Here is a 21,928-nt window from a genome sequence, read left to right as displayed (position 1 = left end):
AAGATTGAAGCTAACAGACAAAATACAAAGATTCATTTAAGAATCTTTAGAATTGAATGAACAATGAACTGAGTAAAATACATTACCTTGTTTTATGCTCAGAATTGCCTCCACATATTTTTTGGCGATCAAGTATGTATAACCTTGAAAAATCAAAGCAATTCCTTTAATCATATCACACTTTGATATCTTTTCTGACAACTCATCTATACCCCCAATAACAGTGTTGTTGTCTGGAAAGAAATTGTGAAATATAAGTAAGATATTTGAACATTAGTCTTTACTTCTCACTTCAAAAAATTTCAAAGCATGCAGCTTGGCTACTGCGATAATTTATACATGATACATGCATTGGCGCCCATATGCAAAATTGTAAGGGGGGAGCTCAGATATTTTAACCATGGTTTAGCAGGCTATTTTCCCCATAGAAACAGATTTCAGGACAGATCAAAGTCATTAAAATTTGACATTGTAATTACTTATTCATTAATGGGTTGGAGAACAAATGTTTTTACATTTTTGCAAAGAAAAAAGAACTAAAAGCAAGAAAATTCTAATTTCTAGGGGGGGGGAGCTCGAGCCCCCCCCCTGCCCCCTATATGGGCGCCCTTGGATACATGGATTTATTCTAGGGCAATGTATTATGAAATTCCAAGGAAGTAAAATATTAATGAAACTGAAGATAAATTTATGTCATGTGTAAAAAAGCAAAATAAATTATATGTATACAAAGCTAACATTTCCTCCCCCCCCCCCAACACTTGCTCCTTTATTGAGCAATGATCAAAAGATCTTTTATGCTACATTGAAATCAATAATTGCCTACCACAATGTAAAAACCTTTATTTAACTAAATTAGAGGGCTCTGCCTCTGCTTCGAGTTGCAAACTCCTGAAGCCCGAAGTAATTTAAAACTAAATTTCAAAGCTGAATGAGCTATGGGGTCTCTTGGATGTGGGACAGCCACAGACACAATTTCTTTGACAAAACCTTTTTTAATATAGAGAGAAATAAAGCATACCTATGTATAATTTCATTCCTAATCGGCATAAAAACTCTAGACAGGTTGGACTATCAGGAAATTTTTTGTAAATCATTAGTGCTAAACTCAGAGAATATTGTTCATTCGAACACTAAAAGGGAAAAAGAAAATAATAATAACAATAAATTTAAAAAAAATTTATTCATTTAAAAAGCACTATTTATAAATTTACAATGTTAACTTACTTTGACCAAATTTTCAATGAATGTTGAAAATATTCTTTTAATATCAGCTTCAGAAAATTTTTCATGATCAATAATACATTGTAATGCTTCCATTTGCTGAAAAATATGTAAAAAAGACTCAGAAAACTTGTAAAATTATTAGGCAAAAACATTTGAAATCGAATTTTTATTATCTTAACTTTATTTCTTTTAACAAAATTGTGGAAAGAAAACAAAAATGAATTAGAGTAACAAATTAAAACAGCATGTTTAATTTTGGAAAAGATTTCAGTAAGGAATAAAGAAAAAATCTACCCACTTCTCTTTTTGCAATTAAGTAAGTGAAAATAAAGTTTTTTCATGCGGCGTGGTTGGGGAAAGCAGAGGGGATTGGGAGGGGGATCCCCATGTGAAAAATACACTAGCTCTCTTTTTTATAACTGATCACAATAAATAAATAAATTAAATAGTAGGTTAATTAATCATTTTATATTTTTCTGATGTAACATACAAACTCACCTCTGGAAGCAGTTGGAGACCTGGAAAAACAGGAACAACTTCACATCAAATAAAGGTAGCTAATATGTTGAGAAGCAGATGATTTTTATTGCCACCCCAAGCACTAAAATTCTTTTCTTTTCCAGTGGTACGAAATGTGGGCAACCCCATTGTATATAGAGAAATCCATCACAGAAACATCCTCTGAGGGTATTAAGCAGTAAGTTGTATTGCATGTATCCTCTAAATATTTCTAACTTTTGCTCTATCCCTCTCTTTTTCCTTTTCTGAATTTGGACACTTTAAATATTTAACTTCAATCAGAAGTTAAGGGAAACCAAACCAAAATAAAATACCCCAAGGTTTTGGTTCAACATTGTTGCCACTCCTAATACAGTAGTTTATATGCATATAAAGAGTTTTTATTTTAAAAAAAAAGGCTAGAAAATAACTCTGGCTGCATTAGTGGTAAAAGCTATACGTATAAAGTAGTATAATGCCAATTTCTTGCTTTAGAATAAGCCTAAATATGAAGATATTAAGGTCAACTGCAATTTTTTGAGTGTTGTAATCAAGAAATCATATTCTTATTTTATTTCATACTTTATAATGTGAACCATGCTTTTAGAAAGTCTTAACACTTTCTTTACATTTTATACATTTAAGAAAAACATTCAGTGTGAAGTTGGTTCTCGTTTTGGAGATGTCCTCATTCAAATACATTAAAAAAGCTTATGTTTTGGCTTTTGAAATTCTTTGTTTTCGCAGAAAAATGATCATGAAAGTGGTGGTGCTATTTAGATAGATTTGATCTAACACTGTGCCACAAAGTTAAGTTATTGCAGACTTGAAACAAATAATAATTGATTTGCATAGGATTGCTTAGCTTGAAAAAAAGACCTTTTAAAAATCTATACTTGAGGTAGGTTCAAGAGCCTAAACAGAAGAAATGCGAGGTTGTTAGCTAAAATTGACTAATAAACATAATTTTAGACATTGAATTGGCACACAAAGTTGCAAAAATGCAGTTTTAGGCTATATTTGGGCGAATTCTTGAAGGAGGATTATGACCCCTACCTCCCATGGCCTCCTATAGATCTGCGTTTGGGGAAAATAAATTAACGATACCTTGAAACAACAATTACAGTATGACTTTGATTTAACGATACCTGATTTAACAATTTCCTCAATTTAATGATACATTTCACTGGTTCAGTTTGACTGCATTGAATGCCTGTGTTCTTTGATTTATCGATATTCTTGATTTAATAATAATTTTTTCCAGTCCCTTGACAATTGTTAAATTGAAGTTATATTGTACTTGCATTGAAGTATGTTTATTACAAATGGAAAAATTTGTGCCAACGAAAACAAAATACAATTTCAATTCTTCTGTGAAGCAATGACTGATGACTATGATTTGTTCATCAAGAGAGAACTTTCTCAACAGAAATACAGATAAAATCACATACAAATGTGTTTAATTGAATACCCTTCAAATGTGTTCAACTGTGTAAAATGAATTCCAATACACTGCAGGAAAAAAAAGTGGTGTCTAGTCGCTAGAACTGATATTGTAATAATTTGTAAAAAATACTCTGCATTTGAAAAAAAATAAATAAGAACCAAGTACACATTTTTACTATTGTTACCCATGAGTGTATCATACAAAAATATTAGCTTTATATTCAAGAAAAAAAATTAAAAGTCAACTTTGTTTAACAGTATAAGAGATTATTGTTAGTACAGTCGGGCCTCCATATATCGAAGTAGCAAATTGCTGGAAAAAAATTTGATATATAGAAACAATTTTAGTTTGTCCTAAAACATTAAAAATAAAGCTAATTTTTCCTAACTGTAATGCTGTTTCATATTTTTGAGTGAGGTTTCTGTAAGTTTCAGTACTTCTATTACGGCATTCCAATTTCTCACAATAGCAGAAACTCTGCTGGTGGAAATACTAAATTTACCTGAAATGACATTTTTGCGCCTTCATACATCTTCATTCTTCGACAATTCAACTTGATCTGCAACGTTAGGGTATTTTTAATGTAATAGAGAGGAAAGTAAAAAATCAACCTACTTGAATGATTTTCACTGAAGCTAAAAAGTTTAGGAATGATAATCAACAGGAGGACAATAGGGATAACTTGAATCTGATTTTACTGTATTACTGATTACAACTTAAATCTGAAATAAAATTAAGGGAATCTCAACCTTCAAACTTAAGGGAACCCAGATTCCTGGTGAGTTTTGTAGCAACCTTTAGAGAACATAATTTTCTCCCCTAACCTTTATTTTTCAAAAGACGAACAGTCTTAAAGTGTTAAAAAAAATATACCAATGTCTCAAGAAAAAAAATCGATATGTAGAGATTTTTTTTAGATATAGAAACAGTTTTTATATGTAAGGGAAATGGAAATTTGTTGGGACTTCCATATATAGGAAATTTTGATATGTGGAAGTTCGATAAATGGAGGTTAGACTGTACATGGACAAAAAAAAGTTTTATTAGCAAATAATACAAAGTTAACAACACAACGATGTACGGAAGATACACAACTCAATCATTTGAGAATTGAATAGATTTCTTACTATCTTTTTTTCATTTTCTCCCAATTGGACTTGTCCACATATTTCTTCAAAAATCAATTTATTCACTAAATATTTTCCCTCGCTATCATCTTTTACGACATCTAACTTTGATCTAAGTACTCCTAAAAGCTGAAAATAAAAATAATACATTTTAAAAAATAAGTAAATATCCAGAAATAAGCATAAATATAATTGCCACAAAACTTTTATTGATTTGGCTGCAACATAACAAAAAAGATTTCTGATAAAATATTTTTACATCCTTTGAAGTTTCATAATTTCAAATAAAAATGGATGCAGAGACATTTGATGGGGAACCTTTTAATTGAGATTCTGTACAGAAAAGGAAAATTACTAAGACTGTTTGAAGTAATGGAGGATGGTTACTAATTTTTCCCACATGATCAAAACCAAAAGTTGAGGCTTATACACGTGATTATAATTTTGCACTGCTATTTTGTGTTTTTTACCTCATTTTAAGCCTAAGATAAGTGTGTTTGAAAGAAATGCTTTAACAAACAATTTGTATTAAATGAAATAATTTAATGCCAATGACTAGAGATTAATAGACATAAAATAGAGAGAGACATAGAATAAAAGTTAGTATTCAGGAAAACAAACTTCATTTGACACTAGTGGATGAAACAATTTCTAATCATTCAAAAATTGACAATTTCTGTAAAATAAACTTAATGGTTCTCATTTTAACAAAGTTGCAACATTTCCAGAATCCCACATAGCCAGTGTCCCACACAGCCATCACACTTACTAGCAAATAAGAGATCATCGCCATCTGTCTATGAGCTGCTATTGGCTGGCGCGTTTGATTCAAATGGATAAATGCTCCGCGCTACTTCGCTGGTAAAATTGAAAATATTTAACGATTGACTGAAATTATGACAAAAATAATTTGCATAAGCATGGCTCTAATTGACTAATCTCATTTCTAAAGCGAAGAGCGTAATCAGGGCCGTGCTTAGGGGGTGGCAACTGTGCAGCTGCACAGGGCCGCTAAAATATTCTGAAGGTAAGGGGCCGCTAAAATATTGTGAAAAAATATCTTCTTTTTAATGGTACCAACAAAAAGGAGATGCAATAAAACAAACTACAGCGCATTAAAAATAGGCTATTTTTCATGTTAACGATTTCTACAGCCACTTTGGATGCCAATATCTTTAAGAAAATCAATATTTACACTCTGAAGAATAACCCATTAAAAGCATGTATATTGACAATATAGTAAGAGCTTTTGAATCATTTTTGTTCAAAATTTATGGCATTCTAAAATTCAGGAAAAAGTTTCTCCATTGCATTTTTCTTGCGACTTTGCATGTATACTACACAAAAAATAATGAATTCAAATCCATAAAAATACTCCAGGGATGGCAAGGTTTTGGACACTACAGTAAAAATCCTGGTTTTTACCGTCCTGTCCAAAACCCTTGCGTCCAAAACTACATTTTCAGAGATATTGTATTTTCTGAGAAAACATCAAAAACAGAATAAAGTATCAAAGTAATGTTTTCTTTTTTTTTGAACATTTATTTAATGTGACTATTCAATTTATTTATGCAAATGATTTTAATCTAGTTTCATAGAAATTGAATTCTTAATGTAAAATTTCAATTTGTGTGCACGAGTTCAATTTTATTTTATTTTTGATAATGGTAACCATATTTCCTCATGTTTATGCATGTGCGCAAATGAAAGCAGGGTTCGCAAGTTTTTACCATCCTGCTCAAAACCCTTGTGTTGAAAACTGTCCGAAAGTGTCCGAAACTGTTATTTGAGAAACGATACTTTGTGAGAAAATATCAAAAACAGAAAAAAATGTCAAAATTATTTTATTTATTTATTTATTTTTGACTATTTAATATATTTACTCAATGTGAACATTCAAGTGTACATATATAGCTGATTTTAATCTAGTTACATAGAAATTAAATTCGTCAATAAAAATTTCAATTCAAACCCATGAGTTAGTTCTTTTGTTTTCTTTACCATAAACCAAATTTTCAGACATTTATGCTTGTGTGCAAAAGAAAGTGCTCAAAATATAGTGCAATAATTGACTTAAATGCAATAACTGACATTTTTTTTAGTTACAGAATGTATTATAGAAAAAATATGAACTAAGAAAAGAATAACACAAGTTTTAAAATATAAGTGTTTGATCATCAATTTTTTGTTCTTTAATCTATGATTTAAATAATAACTTTTGTTAAGACATCATATAAAACTTATTTGCACAAATTATTAAAGAAAAAAAATAAGTTTATTTTTTATTTATTTATTTATTTTTTTTTTTTTTTTTGCACCTAAACATTGCACATTTGATAACATTCCTTTGAGTTATAAATGGAACTGAAATGAGTTGTCTTGGTAGTGCTGTGAACTTCCATTCATAACTCTACCAACTGGAAACTTACATAGGGAAGTTTTTATGTAATAGAGTTATTGGCATTTTTTTAAAAGATATTTTTTAAATGAACATTTTGTAGAAAAATATTATCAAATATTCATTAATTTAACCTCATTAATAACAGTATTTAAGCATCAAGAATATTTCAGTAAATAGGAACTGATTCGATTACACCCCTTTAGCTTTAGCATAGCTTTGGACAGTTTAAGACAGTTTCGGACACTTTTAAACAGTTTTGGACGATAAAAACCACCTGTCCTGTCCTAAACCAGTTTTGGACAGTCCAAAATCCAACCCTGACTAGAACATATTATTATCTCTTTATCTTTATCTTTACTAATAATAAAGCTGAAAGTCTCTCTGTCCGTCAGGATCTCTCTCTGTCCAGATCTCTGACGCGCATAGCACCTAGACAGTTCGGCTGATTTTCATGAAATTTGGCAAAGTTAGTTTGTAGCATGGGGGTGTGCACCTCAAAGCGATTTTTAATAAAATTCGATGTGGTTCTTTTTCTATTCCAATTTTAAGAAAAAAATTATCATGAGATGAACCAGTAAATTACGAAATTATCATGGCGTGGAACCGTAATATGGGTACAAGCCAATTGGCAAGAAAATTCACCATACATTATTTGTAAATATACAGGTGAACCAAAAGACCTTTTAATTTTCTATTACGGGCTAAGACATGCGGGTATCACTAGTAGTAAACAAAAGTAAGGTTTCACAGAAATTCTGGAAGGAAGTCCGTAGCGGATGTGCGTCCAGGAGACCCCATAGCACCTAGAGCCTTGAAATTTTATACTAAGTTATTTCGAGCCGCAAAGGTGTGCACATGAGGATTTATTTTTTAAAATTCGAATTACTATTTTTGTAATTATTTTTTAAGCTCAAATTTTGCATAAATTGCCTATTGTTGCCTATTAATGGGGTGAAAAATTACTTGCACATATTAATATTATACATTGTTGGAAAGGATAGAATTTTCCACGTTCTACGCAATTTGTTTCTATTCTCTAACTTAAATACGGCGGGAGTTATTTGCATTTTTAGCTTGAACTGTTTTAGGCTCAGCTAAAATTTAGGCACTACTTTCTTCATTATATCGATCAGTGAAAAGCGAAGGAGTGAAAAGCGAAGGAACTGTTCCACAGTTTGTTTGTTTTTTGACGCCACTGGAAAAAGTGTTTTTTTTTACTTCAGCTCTAACTCGACCTATGGTTGTAAAACTGAACTTCTATCTCCAAAGGAGAAAAAGTTACAAGCCGTAAAAAATCAAGTTCGAATAATTTCATCGTTATTAAAATTATTGATGTTTTATTTGGCATTGCCATAGTTACGTTTTTCGATTCGCATGTTTCTTCTTTCTTATTCACAAACTTTAAGGGTTTCAATTTTAACTGAAAATCTTAGGCTCAACTCAATTCAAGCCCCGAGCTAAAGAGCAAAATATGTTACTAGAGACCACAAATATGAAAGTGACTTTTCAAACGTACAAAACTGGAAGTTTTTCAATGCTTATGACCCCCTCGGCCCTTACGGCTCTGCAAGTTGGTACAAGTTATTTTGAAACCCAGGGAAGGGGTGCTTTTTGCTCCAAAGGGAGCTCATAATGCGTTTTTAATCTGTTTCTTTCTAATTGACCATTTAAATCTTTGCGAATCAAATAAGATTGCAAAGCAATCTTCGGGGTTGGTGAACGTTAGCGAGCAGGGAGCAGTGCCCCCTAGTAATACATGTAAAAGTACTTTGAGCTCCTAAAATTCCAGGCTTCCAGTCTGATAAAATTTCCCGTAATTTGAACTTAAGCATGGCAATTCGTTACAACAGATAGGATTTCAAACTCATTTTTCTATCCTTATTTGAAAGAACACCATAGAAAAAAATCTTATTTTGAAAGGAAAAAATCTGTTCTTTCTAATGATACAGTAAAACCACCCCTAACGGAAACCCCTAAAATGCGGACACCCCTTTTTTATTCCCCGATTCCTAGGCAAATAGCATTATTAAACCCCTGTCTTGCGGACATCCCTCTGTTGCAGACAAAATATTTGTCCTGTTAGTGTCTACATTAGAGGGATTTTACTGTATTAACGAAAAGATGTGAAGTGACAAACTTGAGCTACAGCGCTTTGAGCTTTTTTTCACTTGAATGGCTTTGATAGCCGCTTTGGATGACAATATCTTTTAGAAAATAGATGTTTAAGCTCAGAAACTGTGACATATTAAAAACAAGTATTTTTACAATGTAATTACAAAGTAAGAGCCATTGAATTATTTTTGTTCAGATTTTATGACAACCTAAAGTCCAGGAAAAAAATTTCCCCGCAAAGCTTTTTCACGAGTTTACACGCATGCTACAAAAAATCTAATGAGCACAAATTTCCAAAAATACTTGAATGTATTAACAGCAAATTGTACTTTATGATAAAGCCTGGAATTGCGTTGAACAAAAAACAATAGCAAACTGCTTTAGAAAGGCAGGTTTCCATAAAGCATCTGCATAGGAAATCCACTTAGAAGAGGAAGAAAAAGAAAAGGAAATTGAAGAAAAAGTTGATGAGGAATGGCGTTTAGTGTCGAAAGCTCGGCAGCTAGATCTTGTAACAACATTTTGAGACTTTGTCAACATAGATGATGATATTCAAGTGTGTAGAAATTTATCGGACAAAGACATAGTTGATGAGCTTAGACCACTCTCAGAAGAGGAAGATGATGAGATGGAAGAACTTATCCATCTAAAAAAGCTCAACTTTAATGAAGCAAAAAGTGTCATGCATGTGATACGGGCTTCATTGAATCGAGACCTGATATGACTCAAAGACATTCAATGCTATTTCGCATCTGGAAAATATAATTGACAAGGAAACAAAAAAAAGAGTACCAGTCAAACTCTTCTTGACAGATATTTAAAATAAAGTATGGTAAGTTATGGTTTTGTGTTCGCTTTTGCTAATGAGCTTTGAGGTATATAGTATACTTATATTAAATGGAATGATTTTTTGTAAAATTTTCAATAACTCGAATTTTTTATGTCTTTCCTTCATTTCGAGTTAGCAAGAGTTGATTGTAGTTCTTTTTATAGGTTCTATTGATGAACTCTTAGAGCTCATGGCGAGGAGCTGTGGAAAATCTCCATACAAATCATTAAGTTTACCTGTGCGCAAGAGGGCGCTTTTCTGTTCATGTAAATCAACTTCGTTAGATATGTTTCCATTAATCTATCAAGGATTCGTGGCTTCGATAGCTTGGTTGTTGAGTTTTGGTCATTTTGCGGCAGTTCGCATAGCAAGGGCAATTTGGAAGCCCTTTCGATTGTATAATGGAAATAAAGTCACTTTATGTTTTATAGATAGTTGCCTTAGCATTTTCTTTAAAGATAAATAATGTCCTCATATACCCAATAGGAAATGGGTTCAGACAAATAAATGATATCGAGTCTGTTCGGATTCCAGGAGAGGCTCGGATGCTTGAGCAAGAATGCTCACACCATGTAGTGGGAAAAAATGGGCCCCGAAGAAGAATTCTACTAAACTTGCAACATACATCGCAGAACAGATGCCTGATCACAGGCAGAACAATTCTGTTTAAATGTGAGAGGAAAGTTCAGATAAATCTTCTGCAGAAATCCTCCAAATTTCTGTGAAATTTCTGCAGAAACTGCAGATTCACAGCAAATATCTTCCAACTTAAGACTCAGTTTTTCAGATTCTGCAGATTTCTTTAAATTAGAAGAAAATCTAAAACTCTCGGAAATTTTTATAATTTTGCGGAAAGCTGTCAAAAAATGTTGAATTTGATAAGTCATCTGCAGGAACCAAGGGCGCCCATATGGGGGGAGGGGGGCAAGTAGAGGCTCAAGCCCCCCTACCCCCACCCCACCCCTCGACAGAAATTAGAACTCTTTCTTCTCTAGCCATCTCTTCTCCAGCCATTAATGAATAAGTTATTAAAAATCTCAAATTTTAATAACTCTAATCTGTACTAAAATCAGTTTCCATGGGGAAAATGTCTGAGCCCCCCTTACAATTTTGCAAATGGGCGCCCACGGCAGGAACTCTAGATTTACTTTGAACTTAAAGAAATCTGTAAAATTTGTACAAAATTCTGTCTTGAGTTGCAAAATATTTGATGAAAATCAGCAGTTTCTGCAGAAATTTCATCTTCTAAATGTGAAAAGATTCTAATTTTTCTGGCATTTCTGATTCTCCTTTTCCTTATTTTTCCCAATCGATCTTCATCTACTGTGATTTCCTTCATAATTATACGTTTTGGAAACATGCCAACATTGCGTGTCTTGTTTGAGGTTACAATCCTTTTGCATCCGGAAAATATTTCAAGTATTTAGAAAGTTTTGGAGTGTTTTGTTATATGCTACCCTAACTTGACTCATTTTGTTTATTAATTTAGTATTTTATTTATTTATTAATATTCTTTCAATTGCTCCATCATGCCACGTAAAATTAACATGGATTGAAACCTAGGTTCAGTTTTTTATAAAATTTTGTATATTTGTTCTTTCTAAGCATTTTAGAAAGCATATAAAATATCGTTGGAGAATCTCAGTTGGCTTAGGTTTCACAGAAATCCATAGCAACAGTAAAGTTTTAAAAACTAATTTAAAAAAAAAAAACCTCCTGCATGTAACAATTTTGATTTATTGCTCTCGATTAGTGGAAAAGGTCAGGTTGGTTGCTGGTATATACAATGTTTGAAGTACTTGCAAAACAATTTTAGGTCAAATGATTTTATGTTGCAGAACATCATTAAGTATTCCGCTTTGGGGGAAATGGGACACGTTTGTGTCGGTCTATATGACGGTGTATAATCACCTTTACTAAATATAATAAATCTTAAAGCACAATAGCAATAAAAGTAGTTGCATCCATTGTGCTTCATTTGCTGATCATTTGCTTCACTTAAGAAATTACAGACTTGCTATCCTATAAAAAAAGAAAAGCAAAGTATTAAACTATGAGTTTAAGTTTGTTACTTGCCAATTCTTAACATTTTACCTAAATATTTTGCGGAAGAAAAACAAATCACATGATTGTTGTCCAGAGATTACAAGATGGATAATTTATAATTAAGAGAAAAAAGTTTCAAAATTCAAAAAATCTGACCAAAAACTTGTAAGAGAGAGGGCAGCAAGCATAGTAAAAGGGGCTTGTTACTAAAATTGGCAATGTTTGCCATAGATAGATGTAGAAGATTTGAACATTGTATCAACATATCAACATAAGAGTTCGGTGCAGCTTCAAACTTTCTTTGTATGATGACGCAGTTCTTAAGAAAACACAGGAGATTAATTTACAGCTATGAACAGGAAGCATAGTTACAACTGCTAAATCAATCATCAGCAATTAAGCAAATATCAATTAACACCATAAACTCAACAGTTACACACGTATTTACATCCAAATACGCAAAAATACAAATGAAAGGCTTCACAAAACAGAGCTAATACATGCTCTCCAGTGCATCACTGACACGATTCATAAGAAAAACTAACTCGAGACTGACTCCCCCGTCGGCCGTGGCTATTTATAAATCTCGAAAGAAATTTCCACAAAATTGGAAATACTTCTCCTATTTTCTTTTTATTCATTCACGAATCTTATCAATGAAAAATAGGGGGACTGTATACTTCAGTCGAATGTCAGGGGATTGTATGTACATTACAAGAAATTATTTACAGGTTATGTTATTAAGATAATTTTAGATAAAAAATAACGGAATAAACGCCAAATTTAGCTAGATTACAACAAACTTATCACAAAAATAATTACTATTTACAGAATTTGTAACATTGCCCCCTTCCTAAGGACTGCACGTCCCGGGCAGTACAATCCCCAGAAAGGATGCCAAATTTATATCACAAGTGTAATGATCCAGCAACCAAATACAGTTTAAAAAAAGGGGGGAGGGGGATTACCTCACATGACTTTAACTTTTAAAATGTTAAGTTATGCTTCTGGTTTTACCATGGGAAAAATCATTTTATTTTACTGGGAAAAGCAATCCAATGTAAAATACTCACTTTCTCTTTCTTGTTCATTTTTCTTAGAATAGAGATCAATTTGTCATACATTTCAAGCATTTTCACTTTATCACTATAAATATGCAAAATGTATTCAAATAGAGTCAAGCAATTATGAACTAAGTAAGACAAACAAATTACAATTGAAAAAATACATTATCTCATAATTTGTTAACACTAAAATATATTTGCAAAAGATGAGAATACACAGTTTTGTTCATCTCTTATTTCATTTTGAAAATAAATATGCAACAAAATCAATAGATATAACACTGTATAATAGATATTTAAAATAAAGTACAACTTTTTTTTATGTAAAAAATTAAGTGAGGAATAGATATTGATTACAAAAGAGTTGTTTGTTGAGCTCATGTTCATCTCCGCATGAAAATAAGCTAATAGAACCAAAAAGTGGGGAAAATGATACTTGCGTGTAAAATTAAAAAAAAAAAAAAAAACTGGACTATGCTCGAGTAAAAATAAAAAGTAGAGGGAGTCCCTGTGTTCTCCCTTGACTAACATACGCCAGATTATAAAGCACAAAAATAAATAAATAAATAAATAAAATCAGGAATGACGATGAAGAGCAGAAGAACAATAGAAACCACATTGGTGTGAGGTGGGATTTTGACCCTGGGAGGCCCTGAGCAAAGAACACATTGGAGACCATCCAAAACTTTTTTTTTTTTTTTTGAAAAATGTTGGATTGAAAATGTATTCATTGAAATACAACGAGACAAAATACTAACAGAGTACAACAGTGTTAATATGAGTAAACAGAAAACATTTTGAGCTTTATCTGTAAATAACAACATATAACAACACATGTTGCAGGTATGCTTATTAGAGTGGAATGAAAAAAACTAAGTTTTTATTTTCGAATTGTAATAGCGCAGAAAAGTTGCGATTGGTGAAGACTTGCAAAACAAAACAAAACAAAAATTTTTAAAATCGGATAATATCTTCCAATCCCGCAACGAGCCTAAAAATTTGAAAAAATTGAAAATTTCACGTGTTTTTAGCGATTTTTTAAAAACTTTGCTCCAACGTTTCTTTTTAATACTCTAAGACGGAAAAGGTAAGATTGCTGAGGCCTTCAGAAATTTAAAAAAACATATTGAAATCAAATAATACCTTCTGATCCAGGAACAAGCATGAAAAGTAAAAAAGAGGGAGAATTTCATCTTTTCTTAGTGATTAAAAATAAAATTGTTCTTATTGTTTTTTTTCCCCGGTGTTACAGAGAAAAGTCTTTTAAAAAACCCTATATTACACATAAACATTAATTTATTTCTTGACTTTTAAGATATCTTCTAAACATGCAAAACTACCATTCTTTACAACAATGAAACATTTTCAAATAATAAAAAGTTATAAAATATTTACCAAATTTACAATCCAGTATACAAGTTTTATTGTTTTAAGCGTCACTTGTTGAAGCTAATTTATAATCAGATTTTTTGGAAAATTTGGGCATAATCGATCTAGATTTCAATGTTGCTCTTATGTAGCCATCTCTTGATTTAAATCCACACACTTTGAGTGAAGTCTCCGTCACAAGCTTCACACATCTTTCGTCAGCTTGCGTATGGCAGGGGAAGAGTTTTATATCCCAGTCGGGTATAGTGCCTGTTGCAATAAGATTTTCAAAGTCTTTGTTAGGAACTTTTTGAAGAAAAGGTGGAGAAGATAGCTTTGTCGTGTTCCAATTAATAATCTCTCTGTAATCTTCTGCTTCGAAATTTAGAGATGGAATGACAGTTTCTAATGATTTTGCCTTTAGAAACAGACTCCCTAACTTTTAAGACGTTTTTAAACGCTAGTTTTCTTATGTGCCTCCTTTCATCGAACACCATTGCCATTAATAAGTTTTCGGGATACGCAAAGAAAGAGTTTCTTTCAATGACAGGGTAAACAACTTGTTTTAGATTGTCAGGTAAGTATCGACAGGTTTGAATTGTTCTGTAAACATGAATGGCACCGTCTGTGAAATTTTTGCGGTTCTTTATTTCAAACCAGACCGGCATGTAACATCTCAAAATAAAAGTCACTATGTCTTTTAACTCACCTGATGGGATCAATACACTTACGTACAGTCTAAGGACTCTATTTGCACAAGTGAGTCATCTGGAATGTGAGAGTGGTCCAGGTCACGATTTGACAAATCATTTGGGCAATTGCCACCCTTTATTGCCTGAGATATATCTAAAAGATATCTTTGATCCTTGCTCAAGCACTTTCTGTTTACATCTGGAATTGTACAGTCAATTAATTAAAAATCTATTACTGGCAGTTTTTCGCAACCTCTGAGTTGTTCTCCTATTGGTCCAGAAAACGAATTTTGGGCCAGTTGTTCCACCATCCAAATACCGAAAAAGATGGCGAAAAGGCAACTCAATGAAATGTAATAAACAAATAGCCCATTGCAATGGTCGTGCAATATAAATTTCAAATTGACGAATTGTGCCACTTTTCCACCCAGTATTGATTTTAGTACCATTGCAACCTACGATGGCTAAATCATCCGGTGAAATTCTTTGTTCATTTAGATATGAAACAATGCTATTCACTATGTCTTTGGCTGATCCAGAGTTTGGAGACACGTGGCCAATATAAACGGAATCAGGTTCTTTGATAATAGAATAATGCTCTTCTTTCACTGTTCACCGAAATTGCTTTGATTCAAATCTTATCTATATATAAAGTATCATCTTTTCTTCTGTCAAAATAAATACCTCGAACGGAGTCTTGTTTAATGCCACTTTGCAGATCTTTTCTATTTTGGCTCTTTTCTCTCCTAATTTTTTGTCTATCAACAACTTTGGAAGTATCTGTTTCAGTCACTAAGCCAACGTCTTGAAGCACACTGGATGCTATGGCAGCAGTTGCACGATCAGATATGCCGTAACGATCGCTACTTAATGCCGTAGTTTTCAGCTTAATCCTCATCTGCCACCGGGTTTTCTTCTCTGGGTCGGTTGACTTGTAATCATTATCAGTTTCTCTCTTGACTGAACAACTTGGTTGTTAACAAATAAATAACGAATAAATACCTTTGTGCTGAAAATTAGTGCAAAGATGGATTCATGTTTGAAACACGTTTAGCAGAGCAAATCGACTACACACGCACATTAGAAACATTGAGAAATACTGATGCCAGCACGACTGCTTTATTCATTTAAGTAAGATACCTATAGACACAAGCCGATTACTATTACGATTCGAAAATAAAAACTTCGTTTTTTTCATTCCACCTTAATGCTTATATTTGGAAACTAATTCATAACAAATGGAAAAATAATAAACTAACACAGCATAAAAATTGCTTTTATGGCAGGATTTTTGAGTTCTAGGCAAATGTTCCACTTTCCCTTGAAGAATTTAGGGCCTGCATTGGTAAGCCATAATACAAGATCGGACCCAATGCAGAAAATAACCAAACTATGATTACATTAACACTGCTAAAAATGTTAATATGCCTACAGAAGGGGCATTCAATCATTTAATTACTAATAATGGAATCATAACATATAGCATATTGATTGAGTTAAAGCATTTCATTTGGGGGGGGGGGGCAAACCCAATCTGTTTACAAATTTTTTTTTTAATTTTGCGATCTCTTTGAGCAGCAACAAAAGCTTACTTATTTTGAGTGTTATGCTATCTGCATACTTTTTAACCACTTTCTGGAGTTGGAAAAACTCTGAAAAAGCATGAGCTGTTTATGCAACACTTTCTTGTCAGTTATAAGGCAAACTCACAAATCAGTGAATACAGATTTTAAAAGTAGATCTTAATCCTTCCAGCAATCACTCACAGTTCCACACCAGCAAATTATCTGTAAGCGTAGTCATTAGTAGGACTCGACCGATGCATCGGCCTGGCCGATGCATCGGCGCCGATGGTTCAACAATTTAGCCATCGGCATCGGCATCGGCGGCCGATGCTAACTTGCGGGAAACATCGGCCCATCGGCCTTAAAATACATCGAAAAGCCGATGGAATTGGCCGATGTTTTTGAAAAAAAAAGAACCTTTGCTGTTTTACTTTTTAATACAAAGTAAAGAGAGTTATTGTTTTCATATAAAATTGTTTACTTAAATTTCAGTATGAATTTCTATTTTAGTCACCCCTGAAAGAGTTTTTAATACTGCATTCAGATTACGAAACAAGTTAATTATTGCGCTGTTTCTTGCAGCAGGATGTACGTATGTATCTCTCATAAGTCATAACTCAAAAATTGTAAGCTGTAGAAGGTAAAGTTTTCGCATGTGGGGTGTGCATACGTTCCAGTTGTTGTTGCCGAATTGGAGATTATGGAAACAAATATGAGATGGTGAAACCGGTTTTTGTGCCATTTTGGTAGATTCCTGTTGAACCGACGGTAAATTTTTAATTTTTCAATACTTGTAATATGAATCACAGTAATGCAGTCTTTTCTGTATCGCTTCAGCAAAGTTACAAGTTTGGGGCCCGTCGAAATACGTTTTCGGGCCCTATTTCTCTATCACGGAAGTTGTAAAACATTTATCATAAGCATTTTTGTAACTCTTACGGTGCCCCTATAATTATGGGGCTTCCCGTGCAATTGCAACATTTGCTATATTTTAAATCCGCCACTGCACGTCAAAACAAACTCCGGTGCAAGTTTTAAAAGTTTTTTTCTGCTCCATGTTTATGATTATTTTAAACTCTATTTTTCACGACTATTTTTTGAATTTCCGAGAACACTTGCGTGCCCCTCCTCCCACTCCCTCAATTTCTGAAATTAAACTCTAGTACTAACTAATACTTCTGAGCTCTTTAAAGTAACACCATTCATAAAATTAGAGATTTTTTTTCAAACTTAATTTATTGTTTAGAAATAATCTAGAGCATTAATGTAAGAAATTGATTAAAGACGTTTTGAATGGTGACATAATTCGAAAATCAAAGGGTCTTTTGAATTTTTTCTTCAGAAGTGCTGAAGTAGATTCAGAAACTCTTCCGAGGCGTTGGTGGTAGCGGTTCTGTACTAAAAAAATGAGGCCGAAGTGTGAGTTACTCCAAAATCAGTGGGTTACTCCTCCCCCCTTAACCCTCCCTCGTCGTTTCGAGCATTTCTTAAATATTTATAGCGATTATTTATTTTGGTCAAGAAATGTCATTTTGCGTATTTGTCATACTCGTTTCACCTATATTTCGTAATGCGCCATCTTTTTTGCATCATTAATAGTGATCGATGTTTTTTCTGTTGTAAGTAAATATTTTTTTGTATTTATATAAAATCAATGAATAAGTTATTTTCGTTTTTATAGAAACATTTCAAGGATTTTCTATTATGGAATTTTTTAAATTTCAGAAAGTTATTCTTAAATTTAAAAATTGAATTTGAACTTGTTTGTAAAGCTTCATAAAAGATTAAGCAATCAAATTGTTCAATATTATGTGTGCAAACATCAGATCAAGTAGTATATTTATTCAGTTATTAACTTGGTGTAAATATTGAGTTTGTTTATTATAGCTGCGTTTTAAGAACCTCGCTCTTTTTATGACTATTTCTTTTTTCAGCAAAATGTATGTCACTGTAATAGCTTTTATGAAAAATGCAAGCTTTTCTTTTCATAAATTTTAAATAGGTACAAAAATATTCCTATTATGATTTAATATTGTAATTTACCTGTTACCTTTTTTGGTTAATTTGATGACTAAAAAATGTCTACGTGCAATCTTTTCACTTTAATTGCGTAATTTGTTGACGGTTTCATAGTTTTATTCTTTTTTTTTTAATGATTAAACAACATAATTTAATGTTTTTAAACTAATTTTAGTGTACCTAAATCCATACATTACTACAATATTACTGAAATCTTAGTTATATGTTCAATTAAAAGAAAAGAAAAAAGAAAAAAAAAACAAATCAATTGGTTGTTAAACAGTCTTTTTGTTTTTCTTCCTTTTTTTTCTTTCTTTTTTTTTTAGCTGTTGTTCTTGCTCTTTCATCATACAGCAGTCAAAAAAGGAGAAGCATAACTACACCCTATACATATTGTACGTAGTACGATCCAAAAGTTCGGGGACAAGCTGTATAGAACCTTACCCAGAATAGTTCACATTACCGAAGCACATCCAACTTCAAAAGATCACCTTGAGGGACTATGTACTACAGCCAGTGTTTATATAACTTTTGGAAACACTCCTGGACGCCATTTTTCGCTACCTTCTATGATGCAGCTTTATCTTCTCCTGACAGAAGAAAGCGGCGTCCATGCAAATGGTTTTTTGCTGTGAACAGGTAAAAGTCACACGGGGCTAAGTCCGAGGAAACGTTGTGTTATTTGCTTGTCATATCAGAGTATTGACCAATCGAACCGTGCATCCTCAACATGAAAGTCGCCTTCTTCCCCACGATGAAGTTAAAAGCAGCAACGCAAGAGACCTTACAGGAGGTTGCGTAAAATGTCTTCCAGGAGTGCTTCGAAAAGCTATACGAACGTTGGCAGAAGTGCATAGTCGTCCAAGGTGACTATTTTGTAGATAGATGTGCTTCGGTAATGTGAACTACTCAGGGTAAGGTTGTATACAATTTGTCCTGAACTTTCAGATCATACTACGTAAGTATGTGTTTTCAACTTACTATTTCATAACGTTTTTGAGTGACGCAAGTTTACGCGCATGAAGACATCACAAGAGAATTTGCGATAATTAACTGAGGAGGCGTTCAAAATGGATATATCTATATGTTCTTAAATACATATGCATGTACAAATGTGCTGGAAAAACTTGTGAACTTTAAACTGGGTGATCGTAAAATAGAAGTTTAGGTCGAAATCTGATTTTTTTTTTTTGTGATTATACGATTCCTTATTCGTAGAAAGAAAGTAAAATGAAATGAATCAGCGATCCTTTAAATCCCTGATAATCTTATCCATTTATTTCTGTTTGATTTTTTTTTGCCATCGGCCATCGGCAATCGGCCATTTGGAGGAAAACAATCGGCCATCGGCCATCGGCTGTCTTTGAACAATCGGCCAACAATCGGCATCGGCCCATCGGCCAAAAAATGCCATCGGTCGAGCCCTAGTCATTAGTCTTTTATTTTCAACAAGATTATATTGGTATGGGTCTAGTAATATGGAAAACTACTATAATAAGTATAAGATGACATATTACTGCATCTTAAATACAGTCAAACCTCGTTATCGCGACACCTGGATTTCACGACACTCCGGATGCCACATCACTTTTTCAAAGTCCTGAACTTATGCCATATGATTTTAACGTTAAGTAGCTCCAGATTTTGCAACAGTTTTTTTTTTGGTGCAACTCTGGTTACAACAACACTTTGAGCTGCCCAGACTGGATCAAATACTTCTTTGCAATTGAAAAATTTTCAGTAAAATGATGAAAACATCTGGAAATGTTTGTCGCGTAGGAACTTTGGACTTTGAAAAGAGATTTGATTAGGCATGACATCTCAAGAATGGCGGGAGAGGGGGCCAGTAGATAAGTTCTGAAAGGTACTGGTTTCAGACTTTGACAACAGGGGCAATAGAAAGGAATTCAAAACAGGTGGATTGTAATACTGGATGAGGGAAAGATCAGGAGAAGATCATAGCTACCTACAAGCTTCTCTCAAGAGAGAAAAAGAGATAAGAGCTCCTCATTAGACTGAAAAGGGACATACAACTCTTAAGTGGATAAAAGAATTAGAAAGAATTTTTCACCTTAGATAGGTGGGGCTTAGCCATCAAAATCTAATCAAATTGGGGACAAAAGTGAAGGGTCTTGAATTGGTTTCTCTCTTGTTAATAATTTTGTGGAAAGGAGGAGTGTTAAAAATGTTATTCAAGAGTTTAGCAAACACTTATTGAAAGGCATTGTAGAATTGAAAAAAAAAAAAATTATAAGTGAAGTTTTTTCAAAAATAATTTTTGTTATATTTTAATTCAAATGTACATTAGTTAAATCTTATTAAAAACATATATATAAACACAATAATTTCTTCATTAAATCTAATTTTATTGTTAATTACTGTTTAGTTATGAATTTTTAAACAAGTACGGTTATGATGGTGCTCCAGCTATGACGATACTTTATTGGCAGTTCCAAAGGTGTCATGATAACTGTTGTACTCTAATCATATATTCAAATAGATAAATCATTTCTGCACAGCGATACAATCTCGAAAGGCCAAGGTCACTCTGACGTCATACTTATCCTTCCCACAATTCCCTTCTTCCCCCTTCAAAAGTTTTTTTTATTATTCTTTGTTCTCTTGATGTAGTGTGTGTGTATCTGTTTTTGTGCCGTATGGAATATGTTTTATAATATGTGTACATTTAGTTTTTAGTCATTCCTAATTAAATCTTTACGTGTTGTTCGTCTACTCATCTATTGACTGTTCTTCATGCGTTCAGAAAACTCAACTATCACACCGCTGCCTATCGAGATAAGAAAAGGTAAGCCAACCTTTCCTTACAGCATTGATTATGAGACTGATATTCTCTAACAGTGTATATGTTCTGAACAAAGTTAGGACTGTATATATAATTTTCTATTGAACTGTGTTTAATAAGAAAAAAACTAAATATGGCTCAAGCAAATTTTAAAGATTCCACTCAAATAACGAAACTGAATTCCGACAACTATGCCACTTGGAAATTCAAGATTCAAATGCTCTTAATGCGTGACGGGCTGGATGATCTTCTTGATACGCACCCGCCCGCTGAACCTAATGCTGAATTTTTAAAGGAAGATAAACAAGCGCGAGCTATAACTAATTTATGCATAGACGACTCAAAAATTATTCACGTAAAAGATGAAACCACAACTGCCAGCACATGGCAAAAATTAAAAATGATACACGAACGATCCAATTTAAGCAGTAAACTATATATTCTATAAAGATGCCTGAACATGCTGATATGATTGAACACATAACTCACATGACAGATTTAGTCGAAAGACTGAAAGCTATCGGTGAAAATATCCCAGATCAACATGTAGCAGCTCTTTTATTAGTTTTGATTCCCGAATCTTACAACAATCTCATCACTGCTTTAGAAGCAAGAGATGAAGCACTTATAACATCGGATTTAGTAAAAACAAAACTAACAGATGAACATAATCGAAGAATAGAGCAACAAGCGGATAGAAATCCTAACACTTCAACTGCTTTTAAAACTG

The 21,928-nt window shown here is 32.9% G+C and overlaps 1 protein-coding gene across 1 annotated transcript in view; it reads right to left on the bottom strand.

Annotated features, from left to right (window-relative positions):
• LOC129230668 (tetratricopeptide repeat protein 37-like) overlaps nt 1-21,928 on the bottom strand; it is a 138,001-nt gene that overhangs the window by 88,724 nt on the left and 27,349 nt on the right. Inside the window, exons 5-9 of the mRNA XM_054865085.1 lie at nt 12,761-12,833; nt 4,300-4,428; nt 1,228-1,323; nt 1,022-1,133; nt 87-233 (exon numbers count right to left, since the gene is read on the bottom strand). Of these exons, the coding sequence (XP_054721060.1) occupies nt 87-233; nt 1,022-1,133; nt 1,228-1,323; nt 4,300-4,428; nt 12,761-12,833 (557 nt within the window). The remainder of the gene's footprint in view (nt 1-86; nt 234-1,021; nt 1,134-1,227; nt 1,324-4,299; nt 4,429-12,760; nt 12,834-21,928) is intronic.

The sequence above is a fragment of the Uloborus diversus genome, chromosome 1 (assembly GCF_026930045.1).
Source record: "Uloborus diversus isolate 005 chromosome 1, Udiv.v.3.1, whole genome shotgun sequence".
Classification (NCBI taxonomy): domain Eukaryota; kingdom Metazoa; phylum Arthropoda; class Arachnida; order Araneae; family Uloboridae; genus Uloborus; species Uloborus diversus.
Note: the sequence above shows the minus strand (reverse complement) of the source record. Positions and strands in the feature narration are given on the sequence as shown.